General features: G+C 43.0%; 1 protein-coding gene across 1 annotated transcript in view; it reads right to left on the bottom strand.

The window, feature by feature from the left end:
* Positions 1-22083, bottom strand: part of NECAB2 (N-terminal EF-hand calcium binding protein 2) — a 141719-nt gene that overhangs the window by 51401 nt on the left and 68235 nt on the right. The window contains exon 5 of the mRNA XM_081871600.1: positions 16536-16633. Coding sequence (XP_081727726.1) covers positions 16536-16633 — 98 coding nt within the window. The remainder of the gene's footprint in view (positions 1-16535; positions 16634-22083) is intronic.

The following is a 22083-nucleotide window of genomic DNA, read 5'->3' as shown; positions in this document are numbered from 1 at the left end:
TCTGGTGACCATCAGCCGCAGTCAGCATGGCCAATGGCAACCACAATGGGAAAGCAAAGTTGTTGACACAGCCACCGCTGCTATTAGACAGTTGCCAGCAGGGCTGCCCCCTACCATTAGACAGTGAAGCAGCTACCTCAGGCAGCAGATGCTGAAGCGTGGGGAGCACAGGCAATGAGTTTGATGACAGAGCAAGAGTGATGGGGACTGGAGTCCAACAACAGCTTCAGGGGGAGGGGGGTCACAGGGGCACCATTCCCTGTCCTATAGCTTTAATTTCCATTCTGCATTTTAATCCTTTCCCCTCTTCTGCCTTACTAAGTTCCATTCATTTGCAAGGAAGAGGTGGGATGAGGATTGGAAGTTGAGAACAATCAAAAGGCAACACACTGTGGCAAACTGTGCAGGTACCATTCCCAGAATTTTAGATAATCTCCTTCTTAAATTAGAAAAAAAAGGAAGGAAGTTTTGATTTTTATCTGAAAGACAAAACCAACCATGTTATGGAAATGGCAACTACATGTTTCCCTGTCTGCTTTCTCATTTCAAAAATGTCACTCCAATTTTTGAGCAATTGCCTGTATTATATGAATCAGCCCCAATGATTTATATACTAATATACATGGTGAATCATATGCAGATATGTGTGTTTTTATAATAATCTGTCTGAATTTCTGTTGCCTTATATCGTTAACTTGTTTTCCAAAGAGCAGGCCATTAAGATGACAATGATCAAAAAGTGTTTCAGCCCTTAGCCTTATTAACAGATTTGTCAGCCTGTCCTAGGGAGATTTAATGAGGTTTGCTCTGATTAATTCTGCCCTGAATAGTTATTTCCTGTTCAGTTTCTTAAAAACAAGTTAAAATATTTATGCTAGAGGCAGTGTATAATAACTGTTGGTCAATTAAGCCATGTTTAAATAGGAAATTGAGGAGGAATATATTTACATCATCTTTTTAACTAATGCCAGACTTAAGATTGGAAAACAGCTAAAGAAAGCATTACCATATCTTGTTAGTGATCCTGTTCAGGTTATTTGCCTGAACAAAACAAAACTTTGCAAGAATAAAGCTGACCAAGTTCTTCCTTCCTTCCTACACTTTTATACACACCAAAACTCTTATCTCCTTACTGGTGATTCTTCAACTTTCCATGTGAAGATCTTTACATGATCTTCATCTTAAAATTTCCCTCACTTGCCTTTAGTGTGATAACAACCATGTAGCTGCCACAATTCACCATTTATAATATTATCATTTGAGACTGTTTAGTTTAGAGGAAAAGTGTGCAAGAAGTGACATGATAGAAGTTTATAAAATTACCCAGGGCAAGCCGAAAGTGGGTAGAGAAGCAATTTTTATCCCCTTCTCACAGCACTAGAACTTCTGGACATCAAATGAAGCCGAATGTTGCAACATTCAAGACCAGGCATAGGCAAACTCAGCCCTCTAGATGTTTTGGGACCACAACTCCCATCATCCCTAGCTAACAGGACCAGTGGTCTGGGATGATGGGAGTTGTAGTCCCAAAACATCTGGAAGGCCAAGTTTTCCCATGCTTGTGCCAGACAGATAAAAAAAAGCTATTCACACAGCACATAGTTCAGCTATGGAGCTCACTCCCACTGGAGGCAGGGATGGCCACCAACTTTAAAAGAGGATTAGACAACTTCAGGGAGGATAAAGCTATCAAAAGCTGCTAGCCACAATGACTTTGTTCTACTCCAAAGGTGGAGGCAGACTACCGCTGAATTCCAGCTGCTGGGAATCATAGGGAGGGAAGGGCTGTTGCCCTCAGGTCCTTATTGTGGGCTTCCCATAGGCATGTGGTTGGCCACCTAAAGAACAGGATGCTGGACTAGATGGGTCATTGGCCTGAGACAGCAAAGCTTTTTTTAGGTTCAGTGTTTTTTTTCTGGGGAAAACGCAGGGGTACGCATACCCCTAAACATTTTGTGAATCTTTGTACTTTTGTCCATTTACTGTATTTATTTTTCCTGATTTGAACTATAAAATGGTGATTTTCTTGAGTCAAAATGAGAGTACCCCTGTTATAAGAATTTTAAGGTCTTCTATATAAAAAATAGATGCTCATAAATGTAGCAAGCAAACACATACAGATATGTAAACCACATGTCAGAAACCCACAGAAAAGTCCTGAAACCATTTTCTCTCTCCCAAAATGACCTCAAATATTTCTCCGCAATGTCAAAGGAAATGGGAAATCTTTCAATTGTTTCTTTCACGAATCCTGTCTTAGGGGAACATTTAAGATATGAATTTTGACCAAACTGCGGGAGGCAGCGGAAGACAGAAGTGCCTGGCGTGCTCTGGTCCATGGGGTCACGAAGAGTCGGACACGATTAAAGGACTAAACAACAACAACAAAGATATGAATAGGGTGTGAGCCTGTGACCCGTGACCTGGATTCAGGAACTGAGTAGTTAGCATAACAATAGAGTGGTCAAGATGCCCAGGTAATCCAATCAGGTAACCTGGCAGACAGGAAGAAACAACACACCCAGATTCCCACCCCTTCTCTGATGTATTAAGGGGGTGGTTTTGGGCCACACCCTTTCTGTGATGTATGTATGATGTTTCTGGGGGTGGTCTTGGACTCCAGGGCGGGTACCCCATAAGGGAAAAGGAGCAGTATTTTCTCATAACACCCCTAACACATTTTTAATAGAAAAAAGCACTGTTTAGGTTACATATTATAAAGGCACCAGATTGGGAATGTTTGTTCCCGCACTCAGCGTTTGAACAGATGCACTTTGTAGCCTTTCCAAAAACCAGGTAAAAATAACCAGTGTCTTTCCATATTGCTAAAGTACCATAATAAAGAATCCACCACACTTGGTTCTCTCTTCAGACTTTTTCAAGCCCCCCCCCTGCCTTTGCATGAGGAAATGGAAGAGACTTAACAGCCCTCCATTAAAACCTAGGGGTCTGGAGGTGCTAATGTGACCTCAGGATGCAGCTCTTAAAGGCTTTAGCTTGTGTTTGCTAAGTCCTCTAGAAGTCCACATGCTGGGCAATTAAAAGTGTTTTCTGCCAAGAGTTTAAAGCTCCAGCACAGGGGAGGAAAAATACCCTGGAGACTTTTAATGAGCATTGGATTCAAAAGGCAGCCCAGACCTGAAGTCAATGAGACATTTATTTCTCTTCTTTTTGTCCCTCTAAATTGTTAAGCTCAGCATCATTTTAGGTTGCATTCTGCTGAGGCACATTTAGAGGCTGACTATAAAGTGCCAGTTGAGGGTCTGCTTGGGTTCCTGTGTCTCAGGATTTGAGCTGAAGGGTTTGGGGTTTTTTCCCCCAAGCTTTTGGGTTTCTTTGCTTTTCTCCTGGGATGACCATTGGGAATTCAAAGTGAGGAGCGTGGTTGGGGGAGAAATTTGATTCCATGTGAATAGGATTTGGCCTTAGCCTAGCTCTCCCCCTGACTTATTGGCAGTTGCTTTTTTACATTTAATCTTCTCCTCATCCACAGTCTAAAGTGGTACAGTCCAGTAACAGGTTCTCCCTCACCCTCCCGGGAAGCACAAGCTGAGAATGGGGCACAGTTACTACATGCAGAAGAATCAGGCTTTCCTTAGAGTCTGTTATTTCAGGCAGAGCACAGGTGGGAGTTTGCATGCTGGAAGGGAAAAAAGCTCTCTACATGCAGAATTAAAAGCAACACAGGGAGAAAGCCAGGCAGAACTGGCACACTAGTACAGATTGAAATGAAATGAAGTTTATTATGGTCCCAGACCAGATTCACATACCGTACTAAACAAATATAAACCACAATAGAATTAAGTTTGAATTTACAATCGAATATAACAATAAACAATACGAATGTGACAGCCATTAGAAATGTGGTTTAGGTCTTAGTCTCTAAAATATTATCTAGGGTTTGCCTCTGAGGCCTTAGCCTTTGTAATGCACAGCTTGTTCCCTGAGCTTTATGGCAGCCGTGCAAAATTTGGCCACCCTTAGCATGATCTCTGGATCCTTATCCTCTATCACTAGTACAGATTTAAAAAATAAATAAATGAGAGAGCATTCAGTCGTTCAGTTCCTCACTTTCCTTATGAAGTGGTGCAGTAAAGGAAAAGGTTTAATTTGTTCTGCTGCATTGTAAATGGGATCCAGCTATGTACCTCACTGAGGTCCATAAAGCATTATCAACCCCGTCATCATGATTACCCTTATTTAATTTACATAATGCCCTTCCTCCCAAAGGGTCCCAGGGCAGCAAACATCTCAATAACAATATTGTTAAGAAGAAGGCTGTTTTTAAATTTCTCCTGAGCATAATGAGGGAGGCAGGCACACTTCACTAGGGACCACCACCAATAAGTCCCTGTCAGAAGTCAATGTCAATCGAGCAGCTACCAGTAGCACCACCACCAAGAAGGTATCATTTACCAATTGTAGCAACCAATACATTTGGTATGGGAGAAGGTGCTCTTTTAGGTACTTGGGTCTCATTCCATTTAGGGCTTTGTATGCTAATACCAACACCTTTAATTGGGTGTTGTAGCTCACTGGCAGGTGATGTGGTGATTTCAGGACATGGTCCCTAGTTACCAGCCTAGCAGCTGCATTCCACAGTAGCTTCAGCCTGGAGACTGTCTTAAAGGGCAGCCCCACGTGAGATTACCTCAGAGAAACAAGGGTGAGGTAGGTAACAGGTTTATCTCCTTCCTAAACTTCCTTTGTGTGCTGGGAAAGAGTACAGGACTCTGAGCTTTACTCTTATTGGTGGGATCTCTGCACAAGTTCCAGGATCCAGGGTCCCAAAAACATCATGATCTTACCAAAAACCCTTGCTCTGCCTCAAAACACACATTCATTTTTACATGTACAATAGAAAAAGAAGTAAAGTGGGAATGTGGCAAAACGACATTCAGCTACACTCATCAGTGAGTGAGGACTGACAACCAGGTGCAATATCTGGTAAACCCAAGTTTGTTAGTATGGAGCATGAGAAAAAGCTCTTGGAATCCATTTTCTTCCTTGTTTGATCTGAAATGGGCTCAGCCAAAAACTGAAGGGCTCCCACAGAGCTATAGAACTATAGAGGAAAACTTAAAATGGAGCCACAATAAGATTAAGGTTAAGTATCACCAAAAAGGGGACACAGATCAGCATAACTTTTACATCTACACACATTTACATTTATTTGTGTGCATGCAAATTTAGAAATTATGATTATAATTTAAATAGGTTATGATGCATCTCACATATTTGGGAAGGCTGTGACTAGGTGTCCTGTCTGTTTGCTCAGTATACAGCTAGTTGGTTAATATCGAAACTCTTGCAGGTCCCTGGACTTAGATTGGAATCTGTAAAATTGGACAGAAATGAGCTCAGCAAATAATTAACACACACACCCTGCCCCATTGGCGTGTGGAAGAGAATCCATTTCTCATTAAATGGGAAATTTCAAGACCTCCTCTTGCTTCCGTTATTAAGAAACCCTGCAGTTGGAGAACATTAGAGAAATTGAATTCCAAAATGCCCATGGGCCACTTTGGCTTGCTCACAATCTAGTTATCAAGATTGCCTACAAAATCAACTTCTGTCGTATCAAAAACAAGGTGAGTGCAGATGAATTAAATTCCCAATCCCTTACTGGCCTTTTCAATAAGTATGGCTGAGCCCAAAGTATTCTGGAGAACTTTTTTAAAAAATGGAATTGGGAGTGGGAAGATTCTTTTAAAACTCCCCCTTGTCTTCCCCATCAATTCTGCTACCTGAGGCAGCTGCCACCTTGCTCTTATTTTTATCTGTCAGATACCAATGCAGCACCCATAAAATAAAATAAAAACAGTTGCAAAAAGGGGATTCCTGTCTTCACTATAGTAAAGTTGGGGTCTTAAAAAAATTTGTGTCAAAAAGTAGAACATTGTAGCATTTCAGCTTGGCCCAAGATACATCTGGAGGTGCAAGAGTCCCTAAAGCTATTCTAACAAGTGGACATCAGGGAAACAGAATTTGCAAAGTAGGTAATCAGCTTCAAGCTGATGAGTAAACAATCAAATACTTGATAAAGGAGAAGTATTAACATATGAAAGAGGCTTTGTCTTTGTGCAAAAAGGTTTACACAAAAGAAAATGTAAGACACCTGGATCTAAAGAAAAGCAACTGCTACATACATTTATCTGATAAAGAAGCCCTTTTTGTGTGTGCCAGAAATCTTTCTTTAGAACAGTCTGGGATGCTGATTATTTTTCGTGTGTGACAGGTTTCATTCTTTATAAAGATCTTTCAAAGATTATTTTTAAATGGAAGAGAAAGTTCACAATTAAAAAAAGAATTCCAGACACACCCAGGACTGAAGAGGTTTAAAAATCATGTTTTTCTTTCCTTTTTGTTTTGAAATGAAGATGGATGGCTAAACTTGACCAGGCTAAATCTAGAAAATGGCTCTCCACCCCTAACAGCAGTGTAATATTGGTACCAAGTTTAGTAGAAAATACCAAGAACTTGATTGTGCATTCTAGCTCAGACAATCTTCATTCATTACTTGCATTGTAAGGGGGGATTCTTAATGAACTCAACAAGAACCTACACCCACTGACTTGCCCCCAATTTTAGGCAAATCACACCCCCTGGAGCCTTTTGTGAGCCAAGAACTGTATAGCAGAATTCAGAGACGTGTGAAATCTGAAGGGTAATTATTCTCTGATCAGCTCATTAACTCAGGAAATGTGAAAAAGTGAGTTCACATCAAAATTCACAGAAATCAAATTCCTTAAACATTCCTAATTAAAATAAGTATTGAGATATATATTTTGAGGGTGTGGTTTTTTTAAATAGGAGTAGTATGGAAATGGGATAAAAAAGGGTGAAAAGGGGGCAAAAAGGTATTTAAAAGAGAAAAAAATATCGGTTCTAGAAATCGGATAGATGGCCTGTTTTAGAAGTGGGGCGGGTTATGCTCCCCTTGAAGAGAGAGAAATATAGCCCAAATAGCCTCTAAAACCAGGTCAGGGCTGACTCCTGCTTGTTTCCTGCTTGGCAGGGGGTTGGACTTGATGGCCCTTGTGGTCTCTTCCAACTCTATGATTCTATGATTCCTAAATGTAAGAAAGCCTGCCTTTCCCAACCTGCCTGAGTAGTTCTAGTGTTGTGAGAGAGGGAGAAAAACTGTTCTTTATCCACTTTCTCCATGGGACTGCAACTCCCATCATCTCTTACCATAGGCCATGTTAGCTGGGCTAATAGGAGCTGTAGGGAACAATGTCTGAAGAACATAAGGTTGGAGAAGGCTTATTGAAGCTTGTACTCACTTGTGCTCAGTTCATGCTAGAGCTAGTTCCCAGCTGCCCTTCTGAGCTCTTCAGCTGTCCTGGCCTTAAATCAAAAGACAAATAAAGCACGACACAGGAGAGCCATGGCCTAATGAACTGTTGTTGTCTAAGGGACCACCACATCCTGGAACTGGCACCGCCTCTGGAGCAGCCCTTTCTCCGTTGGTCTCAGCATGGTGAGCAGGTGAGTCCATGCCCCTAGTCCAAGGGAGCCTACATCCCACCTCCAGATATGTTGGACTGCAACTCTCATCAGCCCCAATCAGCACAGGACAAAGGCACAAGACTTCTGTGGTCTGGTATTTATACTGCAGAAATTAGGTAAAAGATAGCACTTCACCCTGGAAAGCAAAGGTATTGATTATGGAAAAAAGGAAAGCGGTTTGACTACTGAAGGAGGGGAGGAAACGTTGCTGTATAGATTCATGCTGCTATGCTGACCAAGACATTTGTTGCCCACTCAGCAGCTCACGGATGCCAACTGCGCAGTAAGGCAATGCCACCAAGGCATCCGCCTTTTCATCCAGCCCCCTGCACAGTTTGGTTTTGCTCAGCCACTTCCTTTCAACTACAACACACACACAGAGAAACTAGAGTACTTCACTGGACTGATTCATTTCCTCCTCCACAGATCTCATCTAAATCTTGAAAACTGCTGACAGCCCTTGCCTCTTTCTCCCACCCTGGAGTCAGGTTCTCCTTCTTCAGGGGATAGGGATGTTGAGGGCTCTGGTGTCTCTGAAGGCAGCTCAGGTAACCCACTGCAATGGCAAAAGATCCCACAGAGGCAATTGCCCAGCTAAAGGCACAGCTTGCCATAATCATGGGAAAAGAAATAACTACTTAAGAGTATGCAGGTCAGCAGCTGCATACTTATACCACATAGTTACATCCAAAGGCAAGCAATTGCTGTTCAGACTGAACCACCAAAAGAAGAGGACCAGTAGTTTGCACAGAGTATTCCACACAAACAACTGCTTTCAAGCAGAACTGTCTGCCATGTCACCATATTTTCATACTGGGACAGTAGGCTGAAATTTTCATTGAGACAGGTGCATCTGTGAATATGATGGCTGAGGGTGCATATGGTGCACTCCCTCAGATGCCACCACTACAGAACACAACAGTCAAGATATATCCCTGTAGAAGTCCAGAACAATCAAGAAAAGTTTCAAAGAATTGGAAAGCTAGAAAGAAAGCAAACACATTGATGACACTGTTCAGCCAGTGTGCCTAACACATGGGTGCATTCTCTTACACATCAGAAAGCTAGCTGAGGAAGAGTTAAAACATCTGTAAGAGTTTGACTTTCTTGAGCAAGTAGAAGGACCTACCCCTTGGGACTCTCCAGCAATAGTGTTCCCCACACCCATGCACTTATATCCTTGGGATCTACTATAACTGCAGTAAATAAAAGAAATTAAATAAGAACTTTGAGTGATTTCTTCCCCTGCCCCTGGATTTAGAAAAGTCCACACTGAATGCATTATATGATGTGCATGATTGGTTATCTGCCACACAAGTTCCAATGAGTGCATGAACTGGGATGCAGAAGACAACATTGCCAAATGCTTGCTTTCCTTCCAGAACTGTAGAAATATAAGAAGTGGCATTTGGGCAGGGCAGGTCTGTTAAGGTAACTGAAGTATCTGCAACCTGTCCTACTTGTTCAAAGTGAATATTTATGAATGTTTCTGGCAGGTTACCCAAAGCACTTTGCTCCTGCAATATATATGAGCAAGGTGCAAACGGCCAGAATCAATTTGGTCCGCAGAACTTGGATCCAGCTCTTAAAAGAAGCAAGGGGAATACAGCATTGTTACCAGCATTAAAATGCAAAATCTAGCTTGATCTGACATACTCTCTACTGCCTATAGCTCGGTTTGGGTTCTACAGAGCCATGCGGCATCTTTCCCCAACCCCTCAAATCCTTTGATTACTTTGCATGCTCTGCTTGAAAAAGCTGCTAAATGTTTATTCCATTGGCTGCAACATATATTTCCATTCAAAAACATATTTCTCCCCTGTTGTCCCACTATCACAGATCTGCTCTCCTCTCCTTCTGAAGATGTCTTTAGCTGGAACCTAGCCCACCCCATATCTTGACTCTGGAAAAGCCTTGTCTCCAGTTATGCGTTCTTCCTCTCTTGCATTTGCATGGCGCCTATTTGATGGGCAAGAGCAATTGGGTTGCCACCATGCATTGCACTGGGCTGCTCATCAGGCTTGGGGACTGGGGTCTACGCATTGCAGGGATTCCACTGAGTGAAGTTGCTGAAGTTCATCATAGTTCACCCAATTTGAAATATAGCTGGTGTTGGGGAACCGGGAGCCCTCCAGCTGTTGTTGAACTACAACTCCTGTCATCATTCTGACAATAAAAATGTGGGGTGAACAACCAGAGATCAGAGTATTCCCCCTCACCCCCCAAAAAAAACAAACTATGTTTACACTTCAGGATTTAGTAAGGCAAGAAGTTACAAAGATATTTTTTTTAAAAAACCGATAATTTCAGTTTGAGCAGTTACCCATAAGAACAAAAGATGAACCACGTGCAGGTACAGCTGTTTTGGATAGTTTCCCTAACCAAGCCAACACCCTTCAGTTTGCATTCCATTGTTCGGCTTTGCGGTCCCTTCATAGTCCTCTTTTCCTTCCAGACATTGTTCAACTAAGCTCCTTAACACTTTCCAGTGCTTCTTTACAATGTTCTCTTGCACAACTCTTCACCTTTTCAAATTTGAGACTTCACGCTAACTTTGACTCCTCGACTTTCTTCACTAACTTATTTCCCCACACTCCAAGTTATATACAATATTTTCATTCCTCCTCCTAACCTTTCAGCCAATCAGGAGGAGAATAAACCTCTGGTTGCATCACTCTTTCTCCTTAATTGGCTGGATCTTTGACCCTCTTGTGCACAGCTTCCTGAGCAAAGCATCCTCTCATACATCTTACCTTCCTGTGAACCTTGAACCTTCCTGTACAGGAGAGCCTTTAATGCAAAAGGCAACTGTTTGACAACCCATGTTTCACACACAAATTCTGTTCCTTCACACAGTGTTTATGGGTCAGAATGAGACACGGTCTATTTAAAGGAAATGCTTGTAGGAGAACAGGCTTAGTAAAAATCATTTCTGAAATGTGAGTGACAAGTATGAATTATCTTCTCCCACTACCCAGCTAAGGGTGGGTCTTGTGTGTGAAAGTAACTATAGTTTTGGACAGAAAGAATGTTAGCTGCAATGGGCGATGGCTGTGAGATCTGAAGGCACCTTGGGTTGTGAATATCTCTCTCTGGTTGATATGGTGGGCATCAGTGGTTTTGCTATGAGTTCTTATCCTCCACTTAAGTCATACTTGTGAACATACCACGCACAACAAAATGCCATAACTCTCCAATCACCTCTCCTCCAAAACTCTCTGCAACTCTCTGTTCAGGGAAGCGGAGACCACAAAATAATAATATTGTGGTGGGTGGGAGGGCTGGTGTCCATTGGTGCAAAAAGCAGAGAGACTAACTGTAGGTGAAGCTAGCACCAAGGACCAATAGAGCATGCCCCCCATGGGCTGAGCTTGGTGGGGAAGTGCCCCATTTGACTTAAAGGGCAAGCCTCCAATAATAATAATTTGCTTCTGTAAACTTCTACAGTAGATGTTATGGTAGATGCATAGTAGATACCAGTCCAGCACTCTAACCACTACACCACACAGTAGATACCAGTGTAGTGTAGTGGTCAAAGTGCTGGACTGGTACCTAGGAGACCAGGGTTTGAAACCCCACTCAGCCATGAAGCTCACTGGATGACCTTGGGCCAGTTGTTGCCACTCAGCCTAACCTACCTCACAGGGTTGTTGTGTGGATTAAATAAGGAGGAGAATAAATAAGGGAGAACCATGGATGCCACCTTGGAGTTACAGGTGGAATAAAAATGCAACAAACAAATAACATACATCAATAGATGGCTGTCTTGGGACAGGAGCGGGGGAACTGGAAACACCACCAGGGTTGGTTCTGTGCATGAGAGGCTCACACAGAGCAACACATGTAAAAGAAATCTGGGGACACAAATTTGGCATGGGTTTTGCAAGTGCAATGGACACATTTTTTAAAGCTGCAATTTTCCTTCTGGGGATATCTTGTTATCTATATATTTACTATACTTAACAGCAATGCTAGTTAAGTGTAGAAGATTAACAGCCCTTTTGCCACAATGCAGTACTCCCCAAGGGAATGCAGCATATAAAAACCTGCTCTCTGCAGGAATGGGTGTGAAAATGAGTTATTATGGAGCTTGCTCAGCAGATCTGAAGGAAAATATATCTGTATAAGGGAGAGAAAAGTAATCAGCCAAGGTGAATACAATTTGAAGGGTTATTGTATTCCTCATTCTCCCAGAGTAGAGTCTCATCTTTCTGGGGGAAAGTGCAATAGAGGCTGGTTGCATGTCCTGCTTTGCAGGGGATAGACATTTCTCTGAAGGGCTGGCCAGCAAGGCTATGCACTGGATTTGGCCAAGGCTCAAATCTTAAGACAAATCAGGTCTATTCAGAGGGATCCAGGCATTGCTCGAGTTGGCTCAGTCTAATGAAAAACAGGTTGACATTCTCATCTGCTGTTGTTTGTGAGCGCCCAAACCAATTCTGCAAGGAAATGAAAAATAGAGTAGTATACAAACACATTGAAACAAGCGCTTGTGATAAAATCAAGTTTTAGCAGCCTAGCAGTTTTCCTTTTGAAGTCTATGGGCAGATGGTGAGAATTTTCAGAGGCATAATGAGGACATTATCAAGTTAGCCACCCCACAGTTTTCTGGTGGAATTTTAAGAGCAGAAATTCTTAGCAGAATCGAGAATAACAGAACACACCAGCCAACAGGAGACACTTTCAACTCAACACAAGCTTATCAAGTGGCTCAATCATCATGAGGATAGTTTGGGCTCACAGAAGTGTGAAATCTTTAGATCTTAGGCGCCATTTTCAAAAAGTGCTTCAGCATAGCATTTAAATAGCTGACATATGTTGTCCAGTCACAGAATCACAAAGCCAAAGGAACACAAAGCCCTTTGGCTCAGTTTGGTCTTGGCGAATCTAGCTATTTTGGCTCCAAGTATGAAAAATATATTTCCACACCCCAACCCCAACCCCCATAATTTGATGTAATTTGATTGGTGTATTCCAAAGTCACCCTATTCCTACCTCTGACAGAAACTGCCTGACCTCTGTGCCAAGGTCATATTACCTCACTCTGCAGTGTGTGTGTGTGTGTGTGTGTGTGTGTGTGTGTGTGTGTGTGATGGAAGCTGGTTTGCAGACAATACACTATGCATGCTACCATACTCATTCAAACTTCAAGTCCTCAAATATTCCCATACTGTTGTCTTCCATCAGTATCCCCAGGTCAGACTGCTTTGTCTGCAGCCTGATCCTCCATCAGCTGCCTCATTTGCTGGCGGCCTGTCACACTCCACCTTCCCCAGAGGTTGGTGTGCCAAGGGCCCTGGCCACTGCTCACCCCTCCTTGGCAAACTTCTCACCTTCTATAAGAACTTTGAGCTTGATTGGGCAGAAATAGTCTCTCCTCCAAATAAACACTGCCAATTTCCACTGATTTCTGTTTTCTTCAGAATTCTCCAACCTCCTTACTAAGTGCTGTGCAGCACTAATGCTATTCTGGGAGTTTTTCTCCATTGCTGCTCACCAAAGAGGCCACCCCTCCACCTTTCTGGCATTAATGCAAGCAGATGGCTCCAGCTGCAGTATAATTACTGCTTTAGGCAAAGTCCACTGGCTCCACAGCACTCTTCAATTATTCAGTGGTCCACCATCACAGCCACGGTCATAAATATAATGGGAAGCCATCAAAAGTAACCAGGTTGCTCTCTTCCCTTGTTTTCAGGCCATCTTATGGCAAACCTGCTTTTGACAAGCCATTAGTCCCCTAGACTTACGGGAGCCGCCCTTCCCCAAGATGTCTTGCTTTGCCGTTTTTTTAGAATTTCTTATTAAAGATGTGAGACATCAGCAGGAAAGCTTCTTTCCAGTCATGAAAGCAATTAAGAGAACTGCATGGGTTACATTAAGACCAAGTATTTCTTATTCAATAGAGCCTTAAAAAAAAAAAATTAACAGAAATGCCCTATTTTTAGATCTTCCTCCTACAAGTAAGAAAGGACTCGAAAAGTGAGCTTAAGCCTAATAAATTGTAGTTTGGCTACAAAGTTAACTCTGATCTCTCCCAAGGCCACTTTCAGCCGCACACAACACAGGAAGGAAACAGCCGCAAAGTTTTAATATGAACATTGTCATTAGTTGTTTCCCAAAGAACGTGCAAGTTATTATAGCAGGATATATATTCTGGGATATTGTTTTGGAATCGGGAGTAGTAATACTAAGGGGTGTGAAATCCTTTCTCTTCTCAACATTTGTATATGGTCAAAATCCTGACTCTGGCTTCCCCTCTCCCCACTTCCTTCCTCCTAATCCCTTTTTCCTTTTGTGTCGTGTCTTTTAGATTATACGCCTGAGGGCGGGGACTGTCTTATCACTATCAGCCACTCTGAGAACCTTTCATGGCTGAAGAACATATAAAATAAATAAATAAATAAATAAATAAATAAATAAATAAATAAATAAATAAATAATCATGGAGCCCAAGTTGCTTTTCTCCCCGCAGAAGTAAATAAATAGGTCCCCAGATCTTGGGAACAATTATTTTGAGCAAACACATGGTGCATGGTGGGAAGAATTCAGCAGCCAGCCACCCACCACCTGCCACTCCTTTGCTCTGAACAGCAGCCTCCTACAGCTGCTTTTCAATAATACAAAACCTGCCACTGTATACTTTATGGATTTTCCACATAACATCTAGTTTGGTCCTTAGAATTTTTAACATGACTTACATTTTCCTCCTGCGGGAGTGAAGAGTTATAGCTGAGAGAACATCAGTTTTCAAGGAGGGAACCAGAGTGATATGCCATGCTTAATGACTTGAAAAGATTTCCCTATAACATTACCTGTCATTTACATTATTTAACAAAATTTCTATTATCACTTGATAAGGAAACCTCTCAGCTGTTCACAAAAATATAACATGTAATTTAAAAATTATGTTGATGAAAACAGTTAAAACAAGTATTTAAAAATATTCAAAAGATAATTAAATCAACTGTAGCTAAAAAAAAAAAAGGGCCCTCCAGGCCTCTCTACCTGGCCCTCGAGACTCTCCTCAGGCCACACCCCCTCTACACATGCCATGTCACCAGCCCTACTTTGCACCCTTTGCAAGTGTTTGTGCCTGGCTGGAATATGTCCTTGAACCGTCACAATGAAGAAAGAGGGTACTGTTTGGCATTGCTGCCCAGGTCTGTGTTGCAGCTATGCCCCAAGGGGCTTCAGACAGGTTGCAATACAATTATCAAACTTTTTAGGCAAAAGAAGAGATGATTTCTGACCATTTACTCAGTATAAACTGAAACATCATCTGATGCTGTTCACCAGCTCATCCTTTGAAACACCATTTCTAGCCTTGCACTGGAAAAATGCACAGATGGCAACACAGAAGTACTGTATACTGAACAATCATGACTTGGCTTCCACAACTTTCAGGCAGATTTTATTTAAACGCCACCATTTATGAGTAAACACAACAGCTGGGACAGTTTTAAGCCATCAGTGGTCCAGGCCCAAGATGAAATAGAACTTTATACATGGAAGAGAACTGATTATTATTATTTTAACAATTTTCTGAGCTTTCTGCTTCACCTACCAGTTGGACGCGACAGCAGCAGATCTCCCTAAATCAGAAAGTAATTACATTCCCACACTTTGTTTAGCTTGTATACTTTAGTGCCTAATTACCAGAGATAGTTTACGAGCTTCCCCCACAGAAAATAATTGCCACATGTCTCCTTAAAAGAAACAAACTATCAGCGTTCTTTTCAAGACACAAAGTATAAACACCAATTAAAATGGGTTATACAAGAACTTCACAAGTAAAACAGGCCTATAGCAAAAATGTTAATAAAACGAATCCAGTATGCCACATTTAGAACCTTGCACCTGCTTTTGCTTTAAAAGTTTCTTTTTTAAAAAATAAAGTGTGTGTGGGGATTACAACTAATAGCGTCTGGAGCGGATTTTCCTTCTAATAGATTAGTTTAGCCTATTTGGTTGGCAATTGAGGAAGCAGGGCTAGAAACACATCTGCACTCAAGGGCATACCAGAGTTTTCCTTTGAAATGAAAAGCAATTTATTTCTTCAAGAATAGGAGAGACCAGAAGGGGGAAAACATATTATACAAACTTTAATGAAAGTCACTCTACACAGAAAGCCTGTTTCTGAGGAATAAGTAGCCAAAGGAACTTAAAGCAGAACATATTCTTGGCCTTCATTTCCATCTCTCTCCGCCTCATAAGGACCTTGTTCTATCTCCACTGACAGAGGGAGCAAGCCTCTGAAACTCAGTCACCGGGAATCACAAGTAGGGAGACTGCTCTTGAGCTCAGATCTTGCTCACAGGCTATCCAGGGACATCTGGTTGGCCCTGCAGGGACAAGCTGGAGAAGGCAGCACTAACAGGCTTCTGCCATGGCCATTGGATGGTGGGAGGACATCTGAATGGTGCTTGAGGCTTCATGAAATATTGAGAAACTAAGCTTGAAAACACCTGCGATCTGAGGAGGATACACCTTGCTTAAGGGGCTCACCTTTGTCTTGAGGTATATTGCCAGTCTGCATGCCATCTTATTCTCACACAGGCTTAAAGTTACCTACTATGCACGCACACTATTCATCTTGCAGGCTTCTGACTTGTGTCAGTAAAGAGTCAATTGTAGACATGGAGTTCATTTGATTATACACTCTTAGGTTGCAGTCCTAAGGCTTAGTGGTGGTGAGAAATTGAAGACCATTTCCTCACCTTATCCAGTGCCCTGCCAGACTCTGGCTGCCATGGCAGAAGTGAGAGTGGAGGTGCACTCTTTCACCCCTTTGTATTTTTTCATTAAAAAAAACCTATTTCCCTCTATCATCTGGGCTGGTATAATTCAGCCCCCAGTTTTCATGTGCACTGGGGGACCAGAAAAGCACCAGTTCTCCACATTTCCTTGAACAGGAATTACCCCCAGAATAAAGAAGTCACAAACTCCATGAATCCAGCTTTGACCCACTCAGAACTTTAGCAGCTACAGATGAATTGCGTATATATGACATAATGAACACTCACCCGTTTGGTGTAATCCATGGCCTTCAGAATGGAGAGGTTGAGGGTCTCCAGGGAAGCCAGAACATCTTCATAATCTCCCATGTGGTCGGTAAAATAATCTGGACCCCAAGGATATTGCAGGATTAAAGGAGAAGGGAGGGGAAAATAAAGGATAACATTTTAATCATACTTGCTTGCCTCAAGGTAAATGTCTAAATTGAAAACTTGCTGTTTCAAAGTGTACCAGCCAGGAAATATTCCAACTTCTAAAAACACTGCACTCCATCATGTTTAGTAGGTGAAAGGGGTTCAAATCATAGAGCTGGCAGCGGTGACGGGCTTGTAGGAAATGCAACGCTAGTCCCAACAGGTGGTTGTCCAGCCTCTGATTTAAGACCTATTCAAAGGGTTGTTAATATTTGAAGGCAAGTTCTTACTGTGCTGCTACATTTATTTTTGAGGGATAATTTGCATGACCTTTTCTGTACACCAAGATAGTAGTTGATAGATTTTTTTGTGGCTGGGCCAGAACACCATTAAGCTGAAATGTGCAGAGGAAAGAGGGAGACCACAACCATTTGTCACCCCCTAACATGTTTGATCAGGGTTGTTGGCAGATCTTGCCTTCATCATCTCCTGCCCGTGCTCCCTCTCTTTTGACAGCCCCAGATTAGTCCATGTGGACCTGACTCAAGGTGATCCAGGGCTGCCATGACCTAGTCCAGGCAAATCCCAGATCAGCCTGAGTCATGCTGATTTCGTTCAGGAACTGAAATTTGTCTGGACCAAATACACAGCCCTTGAAAATATCTGTAAGTGAAATAATCCAATAAAAAAGTCCTATTAGTTGTAGTACCAAACAACTGTATGGTACTAGGTTTAGGAAGGCAGATCTTGATGTCATGGACTGGCTGGATGCAGAGGAGATGTGGGAGGCACCAGTTGGGGAACCCTTAAGGAAAACCCCAGGGAAAGAAGGCTCAGACTGAGGGGATTGGTGGTGGGATGACAGGAGAAGAGGAAGGAGGTGTGGTGGAAGCTGAAGTGGTAACAGGGTTTAGTGAGCAGGGAGAAGCAGAGGCTTGTGAGGAGGGGAGCCAAGAGACTGATATGAGTTAGGCTGGTGAAGAAACGAGGATGTCTTCCCCTCCTGCTGTGACCAGTTCCCCTCCCCCCCCCAGTCTCCCAGGACCAGAAGAGGTATGAAGAAGGAGGAGCAGAGACAGACATGGCAATGGAGTCATAGATTGCTTGGGAAATACCCAGGGGAGGCGAGGACCTTCAGTCCCCACAACTGCCTCAAAGGGGTAAGATCTACCGGGGTGTGTTGCTGTGCTCACTAGGGCTGGCCTCCTGAGCTGAACTTGTTTCCTTGAATAAAGAGTTAATTTCACTGACACATTGTGATTTATTGCTGACCTGTCTCTGATTCCCGCTCCTGACACTTAGCTATGAACCTCCACCCGCAGATCGAGATCTAAGTAAGTTTTCTGTCTTTATTTTCTTAAAAAGTGCAGAAATTGGTGCTGCCATAATCTCTGTTAGAAAAGAAGCAGCAATTCATATTGAAGTGACATTTCTTACAGAACTCTCCTATAAATAACCTCAAAAGACAGTCCATTAATTAGCCTCCCTTGGCTTAATTAAAATGCCATATATCTGAACAGCATGCAGGATGAAGGGAGCGATAGCAACTGCTGGAAGAGCAGTGAGGAGTCCTCCTTCCACTGTGATCCACAGCGGCTTGAGCCTGATTTAAAAAAACCCCCAGCCACCTAATTTCCAGCAGCTGCAGATATTTCCTCACCATACAAGGGAGTGAAAAATAAATAAATAAATCACTTTGCAGAGTTGGCTTTTAGAAGTGAGGAATGGAAGAAGTACTGTATTTTTCGCTCTATAAGACGCACCAGACCACAAGACGCACCTAGTTTTTGGAGGAGGAAAACAAGAAGAAAAATATTCTGAATCTCAGAAGCCAGAACAGCAAGAGGGATCGCTGTGCAGTGAAAGCAGCAATCCCTCTTGCTGTTCTGGCTTCTGGGATAGCTGCACAGCCTGCATTCGCTCCATAAGACGCACACACATTTCCCCTTACTTTTTAGGAGGGGAAAAAGTGAGTCTTATAGAGCAAAAAATACGGTAAATCCTTTTCTGGAGATGATAAAGCAAAACTTGTGACACAGTCCATAAAACCTGAGGAGGAGAAAAATAACGATTGCGATTTTGGCAAGGGCGGGCACTGAAAAGCTGCACATGTAAAACAGGATTAAATTGTAATTTTGATTAAAAAGCCTTTGCAAACACAAGAGAGAGATTTCACCTGGACCAACAGGAGATTTGAGGCACTTGCAAATACGTGCTGAGGGTAAGCCTAACACAAACCCAATGGCAGCTTGCTGGACACTAGAAGGTTGGTTTATAGAAGAGGTTGCAATATTTAGGGGGCCACCAATGTGACACACGTAGGCACAGTGTTCCCCTTGAAGTCTTCCCCCAGCAGCAACAAAGCCTCTCAGCCCCCATTCTGTTCAGGGGCCTCTTAGAGCTGAAGGAGGAAGTTGGAAGAGTGATGCTAAGAGAACATGCACAGAAGTGTGCATTCTAGACAGGGATGGGCAAATCCCTGAATTCTCATTCTCTCTCTCTCTCTCTCTCTCTCTCTCTCTCTCGCTCTCTCTCATTTCCTCATTTCTCCAGTCTTAAGTTCAGTTCTCCACATTTCCATGCCAGCGTATCTTTTTATTTTAAAAAGTCCTTATGAAAATGAACCAGCATGTTAGTGTGGATTTCATAATCTACGCATTTATATCTCTGCGTAGCATATGAATTTTTGCACACATTCCTCAGCGAGAGAAATACATTGCAAAATTCGGGAGGATTGCAGAAGGTGTCTGCGTTTCAGTTTGTGCATTGTTTCAGGGAGTGCAAATTAGGCAGCTTCATCTTTAAATGAGAACTGAATCTAATTCCTCTTCCATTCCTAACTGGAAAACAACAGCTGAACAGGGGTTACGTGTGTTGAGATATTGGTAAGACGAGTTTAATCCTGAGTGGGCTATGTGATCCCTAGGCCACTGTAGGTGCAATTACTATCAAGTGCAGGTAAGCATTTGCCAGATGTTTCTGTTGTGCCTTTGGGCCAAGAGTTTATTTTTAGCAAAGTACATAAACATCTGAAGATAAAATATGTATCCACTACATCTCTCAACTTGATCTCAATCTCAATGTCCTAGTTAAGAGAATTGTCTAGCAACATTAATTTCCCCACTTCTGTTTCCTACCTCGGTGTAACAGTCTGAGAAGTACAATCTAATCTACTTGTGACTTGGGGGCTGGGGTTCGACAAGCACTCTGTCTGTTGACCAAAAGCCTCCATGTGTCACAAAGACAGGCAGGCCAGCCTCAACCCTGCAATGTGAGTCTTACATGACCCCCTTTCACACAATCAACCAACTTGTGAAAGGGCTGTGTGTGAATGGAATTGACTAATGGGGTGCCCAAAGGGTTCAGCAACCTGGCCCAACAAGTTCTGCTATTGTATATTCTCTATGCGTTGTGCATAGAGCCCTTTCAAACCCTGGGGAAATGGCATTCCAGTCACATATATGTTTTATGAGTGTGGAACTCACCAGAACCCTCTTTTCCCCTCTTTTCTCAGATATGAGGAGAGGCTTCAGCAAGACGTTAAATCCCTGGCATTTCAAGGTAGAACGGGGAAGGGACCCTGTCAGAAATCATGGAGAGCCACTGGTGGTCATTGTAGGGCAGGGGCAGGGAACCTTCTGCCTATAGGCCAATCTCAGACCGCAGAAGGGGGTCAAAATTGGCCTGCAAGGCTATTTCTCAAAAAACATGCCCACCTGCCAATCAACTGGTGTCACTTTGATGAGGGGTACAGACATTCTTCATTGGTTGAGTGTCAGCAGGATTTAATCCCTGCTCATCAGCTAATGAGCAGGGGTTCAATTCTACAAAGACACAAGGCCAGAGAGGGCTCTTATTATTGGATTCATGCCAGGATCCAGAGAAATTCCTTCTCAAGAACAGGATGACACAATCTGGAACAAACTATGTGAACATACAGAACTGCTGCCATAGGCTGGGAACAGGAACACACAGCTAAAGCACAGCACAGGGCTGCTTGAAAGCCATTTTGAAAGCAGCCCTGTGCTGCTCTTTGAAGCTGACTTTTGGAGGTTTAAAGAGCAGTGCAGGGCTGCTTGCAAAGGGGCTTTCAAACAGCTCATACTGTGCTTTGAAATCCCAGCAATCATGGCTTCAGAGCACAGCAGCACCTGATGTCATAGTGATGTCACATTTGGCCTGGAGGGGTCAGGAGATAATGGTCTGGTTTGCCTGCTAGGAAAGATTCCCCATGCCAGATTTAGGCAATACAGTGGAACCTCGCAAGTCAAATGTAATCCATTCTGAAAGGACGTTTGACTTCCAAAATGTTCAAATTCCACTTGGCTGACAGCTAGGCTTTTTGCAGATTGGAAGCCATGTTGCACGTTCAGGTTCCGAGGAATGTTCGAAAACCGGAACACTTACTTCTGGGTTTTCAACGTTCGGAGTTGAAACGTTTGGGAATGGAGCGGTTTGAGAACCGAGGTTCCACTATACTGAGCTATGTGAAGCACTGGTCCGCCTACCTTATATGGATAAGGCAATTATATATTTTTAATTTTTGTCTGGATGAAAGCTCACACGCTACAACTGGGGTTGCCTGGATAGGTAGCTCAGTGGTGGAGTATCTGCTTTGCATGTAGAAAGTCCCAGGTTTAATCCCCGGGATTGTCCTGTTAGTGTGGACAACAGTGAGCTAGATAGGCAGATGGTTTGATTCAGGATAAGGCAGCTTCCTGTGTTCATTAAGGGCTGAAGTGCTGCTGCTGCTGTGCATGTGGGGACACTCTCCTATAGCAACCCACTTTCTTTTCACTTACCATCAACTAACAAGGATAAAATGTGTGGCCTTGCCTGATCAGCACACAGGGTCTGATCAGCACTGCTGTTAGAAAATGTGCTCTGCATGCAAAAGATGCGGGTGGCGCTGTGGGTTAAACTACAGAGCCTAGGACTTGCCGATCAGATGGTTGTCAGTTCGAATCCCCGTGATGGGGTGAGCTCCCGTTGCTCGGTCCCTGCTCCTGCCAACCTAGCAGTTCAAAAGCACCTCAAAGTGCAAGTAGATAAATAGGTACCGCTCCGGTGGGAAGGTAAACAGCGTTTCCGCACGCTGCTCTGGTTCGCCAGAAGCGGCTTAGTCATGCTGGCCATGTGACCGGCATGACCACATGACCGGCGTGACCAGGTGACCAATAAAGCAAGATGAGCGCCGCAACCCCAGAGTCGGCCACGACTGGACCAAATGGTCAGGGGTCCCTTTACCTTTACCTTTATGCAAAAGATCCCAGGCTGGGGGAAGCCCCTATCTAAAACTTGGGGACAATTCAGAGCAACATGGAACGACAGTCTGATTCCATGTAAAGCTGCTTCCTGTGATTGATTTTAAATAAGAAGGTCTCTTTTTAGGCATGGGGTGTAACTCAGCAGTAGAGGACAT

Source organism: Podarcis erhardii, assembly GCF_964252035.2.
Source record: "Podarcis erhardii genome assembly, chromosome: 7".
In the NCBI taxonomy this organism is placed as follows: domain Eukaryota; kingdom Metazoa; phylum Chordata; class Lepidosauria; order Squamata; family Lacertidae; genus Podarcis; species Podarcis erhardii.
This window is presented reverse-complemented; position numbering and strand designations above follow the sequence as displayed.